The sequence below is a fragment of the Falco biarmicus genome, chromosome 1 (genome assembly GCF_023638135.1).
Source record: "Falco biarmicus isolate bFalBia1 chromosome 1, bFalBia1.pri, whole genome shotgun sequence".
NCBI lineage: Eukaryota > Metazoa > Chordata > Aves > Falconiformes > Falconidae > Falco > Falco biarmicus.
The window spans coordinates 39,554,994-39,567,424 of record NC_079288.1 but is presented as its reverse complement, the minus strand read 5'-3'; the positions used below and the strand labels follow the sequence as shown (position 1 = coordinate 39,567,424).

The window sequence follows — 12,431 nt, the reverse complement described above, 5'->3', positions numbered from 1 at the left end:
CTACCATACTGGTAAACCTGGTTTTCTTCTCAAGCTCACGTAAACAGAGCTCCACAGCAATGGCATGTTCCGTTCAGTTTCAACGTTTACTGGTTCTAGTATCATCCTCTAAATCAAAGATTTCAAGAGTTAACAAAATATACAATTAAAGAAGAGTAAGGACTGCTGCTTTAGTTGAGAGCTACAAGGTCTCACTTGGCTCGAGAGTATTTGGAAGCAGGCACAGTACCTATGGCAACCAGTGTAAAAGTAGAAGCCCACTGCAGTTACCGTAACAGACTTCAAACCTCTTCTGTAAGCAAAGAAGAATGTCACTTATTGTTAAAATCTTACTTTCAAAAGAAGCCCAAGACACCCTGCTGACAGGCTGAACCAAGCATAATTTAATCTTCATGAATCATAAGAAATACTGTAGCTGCTTCCTAAGTGGAAAAACAACTGTGTTGGGAAGAAGACAGAAGCTGGTGGGGCATGCTATGTGGAAAACATGTTACCTTTTCTTAAGAGAATCATGTCAGCCCCATTTCTATGACACACACAACACTAATTACTAGCCTCAGCATACACAGGCTAGTAGTAGTACTTAAGAATTTCTTTGCTACAGGCTATTTCTTTGCTAACAAAAAGGGTGTGTTTTGACCACAACAAAAAAATAATAAAAAAGAATTAATGCATGTTGTAACAGTGCAGATGAGGCATTGTAGCTTCACCGCCAGCTAAAGTCAGATCGCCAGTGCCTGCAGCACGGAGTTCATAACCTCCAGCCACTTACGGTAAAATTCAAGCCTCATTTTTAAAACTTGGGTATAGATAAAAGTGGCAAGTTGAACAGTAAACCAATACTTATGCTAATAAAGAACACAAATGTATATGTCATCCTCCTCGAAAGATTCTGGACTACTGGACACATGCAGTGTTGTTGAAAGGAGCTATGCAAAGCTACTGTTGGTACACGTACCTGTGGGCCAAAATAAAGTTACACACGGAAGTAGAAAGCAATTACGCTATTTTGCATACTTTAGATTTGGCATGAGTTACAGAACAGAACTTACTTCTCTTCTTGTTTATCTTGTTTCTTTTCAGTTTAGTTCTCTATTTTATTTCACTTTAAAAGACAAGCTGTCATGCCACCACAGCCACAGCATATTCATGTATGCCAGATCAATCGTAAGACTGTTATTAACCCCTTACGTATCTGCCCTCAGAAAGAAAAGACAGAATATACGCATCTTCCTTCAGGAAGCAGAAACCCTAGTAAGATCACATATTTGGTTTTATTTGGGTTAAAAGATCCCCAGTACCCTTGCAGTGAGTGTTGCAAACAAGTCCCAAGTTCAAAGATGCCCCCACCTCTTCTTCCTCTCAAATTTAAGAGGGTTTATTCAGAAGTCTCTAGTAAACAGCTTTGCAGGGCAAGGGGGAAGCATCCAGAGCATCAAAGGTCAGGCCACCACATCTCATCCACAGCCTCAACTATGACTACACTTTTTTCAAAGGCTTGAAAATAGATGACAGACTTTCCGTTGTGCTCTATGCCCACAGCTTACAGCAGCTTTGAGAAAGCAGAGCAGCGCAGCAGATGGCAGACTCTGAACAGCTGCTCTTCAGCACTTTGAGCAGAGAGAAGCAAGCTCTGTGTGACCTGGCGGAGAGTGGTACAAAGCCTCACTAGGCCATATCAAACACCCAGTGTTTATGCAAAGCCTTCTGAATTTTTTACTTTTTTTTGGAAGGAAAATAATTCACAACCCCCAGCCACAAGTTCCCACACTGTCAGGAAACCTTTATACAAAGAGAAGCACAGGAGATTACTAATTGTATTGGTCATGTAGTTGATCATTTGTCACCATTCATACTGGAGGGGGCAGGGGGAGGTTACATGATGTTCTTTCTAGGTATCATTACCAAAGTCATGGCAACAAGGCAGCAGTGGTATTGCAGGCAAGCACCACTGTACGATACTCTTTTGCTTTCAGAGTGTGCGTACACACGCGCGCACACACACGTACGTTGTTGAGTGAAGAGGTGCTCTACCTCCTAGCAATAGCTTCTAGCACAAGCTTGCATACCTGAGGGAAGAGGTATTTGTGCACTTACTTGCTTGCTACATGGGCTCTGCAACACCAGATCACATACAGCACAGCTTTGCCAGTAAAGCAAAGTTTGTCACTGTGGACTCAGTGTGCATTTCTAGCACATTACAGCTATATCAGCAAAGTGTTTCTAGTGCAGATCTGCAAATGCTAGCAGTTCTCTAGTAAGTGAAAGATCCTCTCATACTGCCAAAATAATAGCAGGTCACAAGCTCCCTCATAAACAAAAGCTGCTTGTATTCAGTATTTTCTCCCCAATCTGCTAGTTTTATTTCCCTCCCCCCTTTTTATTCTTATAATCGACGACAGAATGTTTCCACTCAAGTGGCTCTAAGCATTAGTATTTATTACAGCAGCACCCAGAGTTCCCAGGGTGACGGTGACCAGAAAAGTACAAATATGTATCTGCTGAGGAGAGAACATCTGATATCCTACAACACATAGAAAGCTGTTTCCTGTGTTAATGACATCAGGTCTTTTCACTAGATGAACAAGATGTTATCAAAACAAATATATAAACAATGCCAGACACATAATTTCAATCTTTTATGTTTCCATCTTCACATGAAGCAGGTTTTTTTCAGTTTTATTTCTGCAACTATTAGAAGAAGCAGCTTTAGAATGCAGAATCTATCTGTTTAGGCCCTTCAGTCATCACTGAACAGTTTTACAGAAAATGTGCAATGGAGAGTCACCTGCTACTTGCATTTCATTCTCAGCAGGAAGAAAAACCACACAGTAGAACATGAGAGGCTTAATTTGACAAAAGCTACTTTTCAATTAAGCTCTAAATCTGTTATTTCAAAATAGAGTATTTCTTATCTTGGTGCCCAATCTGAACAGCAATAGAAAGGATGTTTCACACAGATTGTAAGAGCAAAATACTGAAGTCCTAAGGAAAGACAACTTCAGTTTTCCAAGCAAAACCAAAGAAACTGGCAAGCCCTAAAAGTTTCCTCATCATTAAGATTTGATCTTTTTTTCAGCATTTAATCAAGTTTCTTTTCTCTTATATTGCAGGTGTCCCCATACATACACTTTCTTTTTAAAGGCAAAATGATTCTTTCCCAAAATTACTACTGAGGGTATCTTGTAACAGGGAAAACTCCCTGAGAGTTTTAAATTAAGAAATGTATTCTAAAAAGCAATTTACTGATCACAAAATTAACAGTTTCTCCAACCTCTATATACTATTAGAGGCAGGTCAGAACTGACGCAAGCTACACAGCATTTCTTTCAAGCCATTTTACTGTCCTCCCAACATCTTCAGAAGCAGCAGCAAACAAACCACACACAACAGAAAATAAGCTAGTTTTAACCACTACCCAAAATTACCAGAGCCAGTTTTGTTAACTAGTAAACAGCAGAAGTGCCACATTCTTCCTATGCGTTAACTTTATCCAGACTTCCAATTCTAACTTTATTAATCATAAACCAGCGAGAACACTCATGTTCCTGAAAGAGTAGGCTGTTTCTGCTAATCCCATGCTTGCTTTTGCTACCAAACACAACTGGTCCCATGAAAACTAGAAAGTTTGTTTGCAGGCAATGACACGTGAAATTGACTTTCTTGTCTGAAGTAGATGGATCACCGATACTGTAAATAGATTCCTAGAAACGAGAAGTATAGTGCATTATAATAACATACACTAAATGGTACAAATTAGGAGCAAGGAAGTAAATTTTAGGGGATTTATTAAAAGCAGAGGTCACGGTAAACAGGGCATTACTAGTTTTCACAGAGGAAGAGACTAAAGGGAGTTTTAAGAAGAGACTGGGTAAACCAGAGGCAACAGTCCACCCCCCCACCCCCACCCCTTTCAGGCTTATATCACATAAAACCATCAAAATATCAGAACTGCTGAATTAACTATTCTAAGAGCAGTGAAATGCTGAAAATAGAGATACCAGGGCCACACCCTGGGTGTAAGCTTTACAGTGTAAAACACAAAGACACAAAACAGGATGCTGAGGCAACTGAGAGATGAAACACAGTGAATCGTTTGGGAGGGGGCAGAACAGGAAGCTGAAGTCTCACAACTGTTACTGTAGTAAAGTCTCCTCAAACAGGAAGGCTGCTGGAATTTCACATTGTTCTTTAGCTATGTCACAAGATGGTCATACAAAGTTTCTTTCTCCTTTCCCTTGACAGAAGCTTTTTCGTATTTGGGGGTCTGATTTAATCTCATGTTCTGTTTCAGAGCAAGTTAGTAAAATTTCACGTTAATTTCTAAAGTTTTGGAAGTAACTAATGGACTCTACATTCACATTCATCCATTTCCACAGACTGTCAGAACACATAGCTCTTACCAAAAACCATGTATTAATTCAAATTCTGCAAAACGAGATTATTTAAGCCTGTCTAAATTCTTCATAATTTTACATATGTATTTAGCTCCATACAAGGCAGGCAGTTCCATTGATTTGAATGAATTATTCAAAGAAGGAACCTGTGCAAAGCTTCACCAGATTAGTGATTTAAGTGCAAGTCCTGCCAGGAAGCAAAAGTGGTTGGCTGTTTTAGCTAGTGTTTGGCTTAGCTGCATTTGCCAGAGTCCATTGAAATAGTTCATTTCAGATTAGTAAAGACATTCAAGGGGGTTAGCCTGAGATATCCAACTGCTTCCACATAAGAGATGTGTGTAGCCTTAGAGAAGCAACAGCATTCAGAAACTCCTTCCAAATTAGAAAATTTGGACCTAACAAATGTTATTCCTTACCCCATTCTCTTCTCAGTGAAAATCCTGATTGGTGGTGGAGGAAGATTGTTTTGCCTTGCAGAGACACAAAGGTTTATGCCTCCAAACAACTGGAAGAACACGCTAAACATCACCGTATGTCATCTCATGAGCCAAGGATATTGCTGGACCTGTATTGGCTTGGGTCCTTCAAGGCATGACCCACACATCTGTGCAAGTGTAAATGAAGTATCTGACAATGCAGAAATGAGAAGCAGAACAGCAGAACTGTGTGCCAAATACAATTCCTAACACTTCCTTGATCTACAGAGAAATCCTTCATCACTACTAATCATCACGTACAATACATTCTATGATGCCGGAGTGTCAGAAGAGTTTCAAACTGAGGAAATACAGAACAATCATGAATGCCACCTGCCAGCAAGGTACATCCAATAACATCTTCATGGTGTTAAACCGAGTTATATCGACACTGTGATATTTGAACGTGTGTATTTTCCACTGAGCTGCCATCTGCATGTTAGGGATGCTACTGTGATAGCCTGCAACAGCACATCACTGGATCTAAGCTACAGTGACCTCTCGTGAACTCGCTTCCTAATCTGGCATCACTTCTGCACCTTTAACAACTTTTACACAAACTTTTAAATGTCTTCTAAGCTTCATCTCCCTCCCCTTGTTTTTCCTTAAAATGTTTAGCATCCTTCCTTCTCCTATTTCCTTACATTCCCTATCTATTTTAGCAAGGATCTAGGGGATTCTGATCAATTAAGAAGTTTATTTAACCTTTGAAACTGCATTTTGAGTTGATCTGCAGCAGTGAACGTGGAAAGAAAGCGTAATGTTCGGCGATTTATCACACAATCAGAGACTTCAGGTTTAGTCCTTAATTACATGGATTACGAGAAGGCGGCCTCCACTTTCAAAATACTAGATCCTTCTCTTGGGCTCTACTGGTCTTTTCCTCCACATGCAAGAAGTTAGCACACCCAACAGGAAACTGCAGCCTTTTTCAAATTGCAAAATTAGGTTTCTTTGCATCATAGGAGTCCAAAACTGAGCTGTAAATTTGCTGGGATCCCTACATTTGACACTTTAGGCACGATACACTGCACCCAAGCACACAGCATCACACACAGGGTTGCTTCACTGTTTTGCCTGTCGGCAGCCACAAGAATTTGTAAAAACATTTTCCTTACATATTTCTGTTTTCCAAGTACATTTTGTGAAAAGAAAGATAAATAGATTACTGCACTTGTATTCTGCTTTACTTTCTTTAAGAATCTGTCCTGGTTTTTTTTCTTTCCTTTTTTCTTTTCCTCCAGCTTGCAACTTAAGACGCTGCACAAAGCACGCTGTCTAATCAGATCTGGCTGCAGGGCAGGTATGTGAAAAATGCAGCTTCTGACAGGGCAGGCTCCTTTCTGTGTAAACACCAGAAGTGACAGGTGAGATGAAAGCACTCTAAAAGCAGCACTCTTCTGCTGCTTCCACCTGTTAATATGTCCACTAGAGAACAACAGAATGTTAGCAGATATGTTAACTCTGAAATGCTGTTATAAAAAAATCACTACAGTTTTAAGAACCTATACCCCGTATCTCGTACAGCTTCCTACCGTCCTCTCAGAAGTATTTTAGAAAACATTAGCCTGCCCCACGCAGCAAATGGGTTACCATATGGTAAGTATTTTTCAAGACTGGCATTGCTGTGTTCTTTAAAGTGCTCATCCAGAACCACTGCGGCTCCAGAGAGTTCTAAGATTAAGTGCATACAATGAATTTGCAATCTCATTCAGGAATGCAACAGCTATGTTTTGTTCAAGAGCAATTTAGTTAAAACAGGACTAAGCAACGCAATGATCATCTGGGTCTTTTTCAACTGCAGCCTAAAAAACTTTTTTTTTGTATGCATTTCTCAACTTCAGGTTTAGGCACACCATCTACCTGAAGGATATGTCCAGGAGCACCTCTGTAATATAAAGAAGTAACTTCATGTTTTAAAGGCAATTTGCATGCCTAAAAATCACCTGTACACTTTCAACAACAATATACCTACTCAACAATAAAAAAAAATACCTATCCAGTGTTCATAAATGCACCAGATGGTAGACAGACATGTAATTCAAACCCTGTTTTCTATCAAATTCCGCTAGTAATGAGGTAACATTCAGCATATACCTAAAGAGAACTGGCCTCCCTTAACTCCTTGTCTTCACTAGTTACCCTCGGCACAAAGTCAGCTCCCCACTTAGATTCTTTCAGGCCATCCATAACCCCTGTTCCCACTCTTTAACAAACACGTTACCTAAGCAGGCCACGGTAGGAACTCTGTAAGACCTGGAATGTGCAGGCCCTACCACTGAAGTGCTTCAGGAAGCAGCCACGAAGACAAGAGGTTACCAGGAGATAAGAGGTTAGAGCAAGACAACTTGTTCTTTGGTGGAGACTAACTTGCTGAAAGAAGCATGCTGCATCCAAATTCTTAGCGGTGTTGAAGTCTAAACTGGTCAGGATGAAGGCAGTAAGACGTCTCTCCTGAAATCAGGGACTGACAGAAACATTGCTGAGAGAAGTGCTGCGTTTCCCAGTGGCGGTGCAAGCATGCTCTTGGAAGTTTTGAGGAAACATCTACTTGAGAAGCCCATGCCAGCGTGTCCTACTTGCCGAGACAACCCAAGAGGGCTGGGAAGCCAAAGGCCCGTGTGGGCCCACTGCCCAGGCCTGGCAGCCCTGCAGCCCACCAAGCCCCCTCCCGCCGCAGGCCTGCAGGCGTGTCGCGCAGGTTCCCATAGGAGCTGAGCTCCAGCTGTTGGCCCTGTACCACAGGAATGGATGGCCCTGTCACACTAACTGCGGAGAGAAACGTAATCTCTCCTGCACCCAGAGTGGGAGAGAAACATCTCCGAGTTACTACAGAGGCACCGACCCGGGCAGGCCTGTGGCAGGAGCACGCTGCCAGAAGCCCCGCTTTCAGGAGCATACGCACAAGAACAGTTAAGAGGGGGGCGGGGGGCCAGAACCCCCCACGAGAGGCTGAGCGGTGCCCGCGGCCGGCCCCGAGCGGCCCCCGGGCCTGGGAAGGCGCCTCAGGAGGCGCCGCCCGCCGCCTGCACCTGCTCCGGCCCCGCGCCCGCCGCCTGTCAGCGCGGCGCCGGCCCTGAGGGGCGCCCGCCCGCCCGCCGCTCACCTGCCGCCCAGGAGGCTCCTCGCCCGCTCGGCCAGCGCGCCCGGCACCTCGGCCTTGCTCAGGGCGCCGCTGCCCGCGGAGCTCCACGGCAGCGGCTCCGCCGGGCCCAGCGGCGCCGGGAAGTCCCTCAGGAAAGAGCTCAGGGGAGCGCCAGCCGCCTCCACGTCCAGCGCCATGGCGGCGCCGCGCTGAGGCGCGCTGCCCGGCCGCCGCCTGCCCTGGGCAGGGACGGGCGCCGAGGGGGCAGGCCGGGGAGGGCACGGCCAGCGGGCGGCCGCGCCGGCGCGGCTCCTTTAAGCGAAGCGCGGGGGTGGGGCGGGGCCTCCGCGGCGGGGGCGGGGCCGGGAACCATGTCTGGAATGCGGGGGGGCGCGGCAGCCACGTGGCCGGACGGGCGGGGCGGCACAGGCGGGAGCCCCCCGGGGGCGGGGGGACACACAGGCGGGAGCCCCCCGGGGCGGGCGGGCCGGCTGGCAGTTCCCTGACGCGAGCAGGCAGTGCTGCCCCCTCTGCCCCCCGGGGAGGGCTGGCACCAGCCGGCGCGGAACAGACGCACGTTGGCAAGCGACACCCGCGCGCCGAGCTCGCCACTTCCCGCCCGAAGGCTGTCCCACCCGAAAACGCTGATTTCCTAATTCTACATCAGACTATAAAGAATTACGCGCCCTGGCAAGTCGGGTGCAGCGGTACCTGCGGCTGGGAAGGCTGCACAGGCTGCAGGTTCACCCAAAGTTACTCACGGAGACACCCCATCCCCACCCACCCACCCATCTTGATCCTCACGATCCCTTCGTGTTTCCATTTCCACTGAATCGCCTATAAAAACTGGCTTCAAAGCCGGATTTCACAGCCGAGCCAGGTTGTTGCCTATTCACTTTCAAAACACTGGCACTAGCTTTAAAAACCTTACCACTGGCGAAAATACACGCCACCGTCGCTTCAACAGACTGCTCACTAAAGCCATAGCGAGTTTGAAGAGAACTATACCAAACTGACCTGTTTCTCAAACTAGTTGTAGTTAAATAACCACATCCACCAATCAAATTTAACCTTTTCTGGCTCGTCCAAGAGTAGCTCTGGTGTAGAAAAGGGAGAGTGTCAGTAAACTAGATGGATCTTTGTCCCAAGCTGGAATCTTCCAAGAAGAGTGAATGAAAATCCTGCATCCTAGACTCACAAAAAGACTATGGTATCAAAACCCCCAGTGAGGTTAGTAAGATGCAAGCACCTAGAATCTGACCCTGCTCATAGATCTTTGGGGACCTTCTGGGAATTCACAGCGTATCAACTAAAATCCCATCTTGCCTCACACAGAGCAGTGTAACAGCGTGACTTCGCTGAAGTGTGGTACCACAGCACAATGCCATTCATTTATCTCATCCAACCAAGAAATGGCAGAAGTTTTTCCCAAAAACAGGACTCTAAGTTTATTACTTTGTCTACTGGCTTTCTGATTTTTAACACTGTAAAACACAGGCCTTTCGTTTGGGAAGTATTAAACACATAGTTTTATCAAGCCATTAACCTGAATATTCAGTTTGGGAAAAAAGCCCACCCGAACTTCCAAACTCTTTCCCCCTCCCCTCCCCCCCCCCCCCCCCCGACATCTTTAATCCTATTTGTATTTCCCATCTCCTCCTCAGCATTCAAAGATCTAGACATGAACAGGTGATGTCTTCCAAACAGCAGCAGTTTCCAGCATGCACAACTAGAAATACTTTTTTACTTCAGGTATTAGAAGAGTGGTAAGGATTCTGTCCTTACATTGGAACATCTGCCAGGGGTAACTGCATATAACAGAACATTTTTAGAGGAGGAAGGAATAAAATACCAGAGGCTGCAAAGCCAGGACAGACAGCAAACTACCCAGAAGCACTAGTACATGTTCAGTGAAATAACACTGCTGCAAGCATGTGCGGTACCTTGATTTCTTGTCTTCTCCTTCTCAGACACCTTTATTTCAGAGTACTCTCTCATGTGCTGTCCCCATTTTACTGAAAAAGTCTGCAAACACAATATACTTCACACTTTTTTTAAATTACAAGAGATCTCTGAAAAGAAACGGGAAGCACCGTTAATATTTTCAAAACTTGCTTGTTTTTATACCGGGATACTTCACAGAGGATCACATAAAAATGTTATCACAGTTTTAAGCAGGCTTTTAACTCAGTAGTTGGACGCTCCATTTTGTAAAGGATCTGAGTGCTCTAAACTCCTGCTGAAGCTAATAAAATTTTAGGATTCATGACAGACTGAAGCATCAGGCACAAAGTTTACTGTGTTCAGCAACAGAGACTGCTGAGGTTTTCAGAGATTTCCAAGCCATTGACGTTAAGGAGATTCCTATACCACCTCTTCCCTTCATATTCCCACACTGAATTACAGCGACCTGTATCCTGCAACATCCCTGCTGTAATCACTCCCTACCAGCAGTTCCAAAAAACAAGAAATGTTTTTAAATAGTTGAGTGATTTAGGAGAGTAACCTTAGATACAGAATGAAATCACCCCTTCGGTATTACTGACCATGAAATGGCCGCTGATCCCTTTCAGTCAGGTGCTTTTTGTCTGCACTGTATTCTTTCCCTGCTCCTATCAGAGATATATTCTCTTTTTTCCTTTCATACAAAAATAATTACTGAATTTTAAAAAACAAATAAACAAACAAACGACTGCATTTTGATCCTCTTTGTACTCCTGAGCACTGTCTGTCTTTTAGCACCAACCTTCTTGGAAGACCAACTGCTACTTCCCTCTCCCCAGGCCGACAAAAGCAAGCTCCCTGGGGCACACCAATGCCAGCTCAGCAGGGACAAGCATTGCAGCCATATCACACAGACAATTTTTATTCTTTTATCAGCTATGGGAGCCAAATCAATTCTCCCCTCTTGAGTGAACGATGCTATTTCAAAGGTAACTTCCTAAGTACTAAAAACTCCCCTGAGGTTTTTCCATGGAATGTAAACTGAAATTTCATATGCCATAATTCTTTTCTTTTTTCCCAGTAAGAACCATAAACACAAGACATGCAGTTTTCACCTGAATGTTGGTGAGATACACATATCCAGGGACTTCGTAATTTTAAGAAGTTTCTTGCTCTCTTGTACCTTTTAAAGCAATCCCAGGAATATGCCTGTCAGTTTTACACAGAAACCAAACCACTCATCACCCCTGCATTTTTTCCACTCCACTTTGGAGACCATTGCCACCACCAGCCTGTGTGCCAGGCCACAACACTGACAGGCGCTGTGGCACCTCCCGCACCGTGAGCCTTCTCCAGGGCCACAGCCACCCCGCGCTGCCCAGCTGCAGAGGGAGGACAAGCTTCCACAGCTGCTGGTGCAGCACAAACCCAATGCCTTCACTCCTCAGCCACAGGCACGGGCAGTTCGGAACAACTGTTCACAGTTACTGACATACCTATATCAGAAAGAACTTTGCTGTTTGCAGTAATTACAAGGGAGCCACTGAAATCTGCCAGAACACATCAATGGCTCATTCTAAGCACTTGAGAGAAAGTTCCCAGCACTTTATTTCCACCGGGGCTAATACAGCAAAGAGATTTTACAAGCAGAAGTTTGTCTGCAACTGGCCAAAATAAAAGCCATGCTTGGAGAAAGAGGAAAGTGCTCTCGCACCCCTCAAAAGCCATGAATAATGACTAGTGAGAGGTTTCCCACACTTCCAGGGCCATCGTCTAAGTAGGACGGAAATCCCAGCCAACAGCCAGCTCTCAGCAGCACAAGCCAGCTGAGCACACAGGTATTTTCAGAGCAGTATCCTAGTGTACCAAAGCAGGCTACAGAGCTAAGAGAGGACTTGGACAACTGAATCAATACAAGCACCCTGAAAGCTACTCTAGTTTATGCCAAGATCTGCAGCTCTGAGACACTATAGCAAGATGATCTTTAAAACATGAGAAGATACTCACTCCAGGCTAAGGGAGAAGCAAAGACCATTTGTTTTTACCAGGAGGAACATTTAATATTTAGGAAAAAAACCAAACAAGAACCACAGAAAGACATTCTACCTATGGCTGGGTCTTTTAAGCAATACTATTAAAACATAGTTCATGTTTGAGCTGTAACTGTATAAACATTTGATCAGAGGAACAGGCTTGGGGCTGTGGTGTTTCGTCTGTGTTCTCTTGTTCGGTAAATGCACGCACCGTGCCAATTAAAACAACCGAGTTGTACATTACCTTTTTGTAGGGACTTGTCTTTCCTCCCTGTTGCCAGTGAATCACGTGTCAAGTTGCTCCCTGCATATTCTGTGTTCAAATGCAGTAGCCTTTGCACCATGTAAAACTGCGATGGCATCCTCCCACCCAGCCACAACTAGTGCTGAAACTGTTTTGGGGGTACAGATGATACAAACTGTACTTGACCAGATGACCAGACATGATCAGCTATGCGCACATGGAAGGAAAGGAGAGAGTATTATGTATCTGTAC

General features: G+C 44.7%; 1 protein-coding gene across 3 annotated transcripts in view; it reads right to left on the bottom strand.

Moving 5' to 3' along the window:
- The window catches only part of PPM1F (protein phosphatase, Mg2+/Mn2+ dependent 1F), a 28,128-nt gene extending 19,850 nt beyond the window's left edge, over positions 1-8,278 (bottom strand). Inside the window, exon 1 of one of the 3 annotated variants that reach the window (XM_056347529.1) lies at positions 7,980-8,278. In XM_056347529.1, the coding sequence (XP_056203504.1) occupies positions 7,980-8,155 (176 nt within the window). In that variant the 5' untranslated portion in view covers positions 8,156-8,278. The remainder of the gene's footprint in view (positions 1-7,979) is intronic. The other 2 variants (XM_056347378.1, XM_056347455.1) reach the window with 2 other exon arrangements.
- Between the last annotated feature and the right edge of the window lie 4,153 nt (positions 8,279-12,431).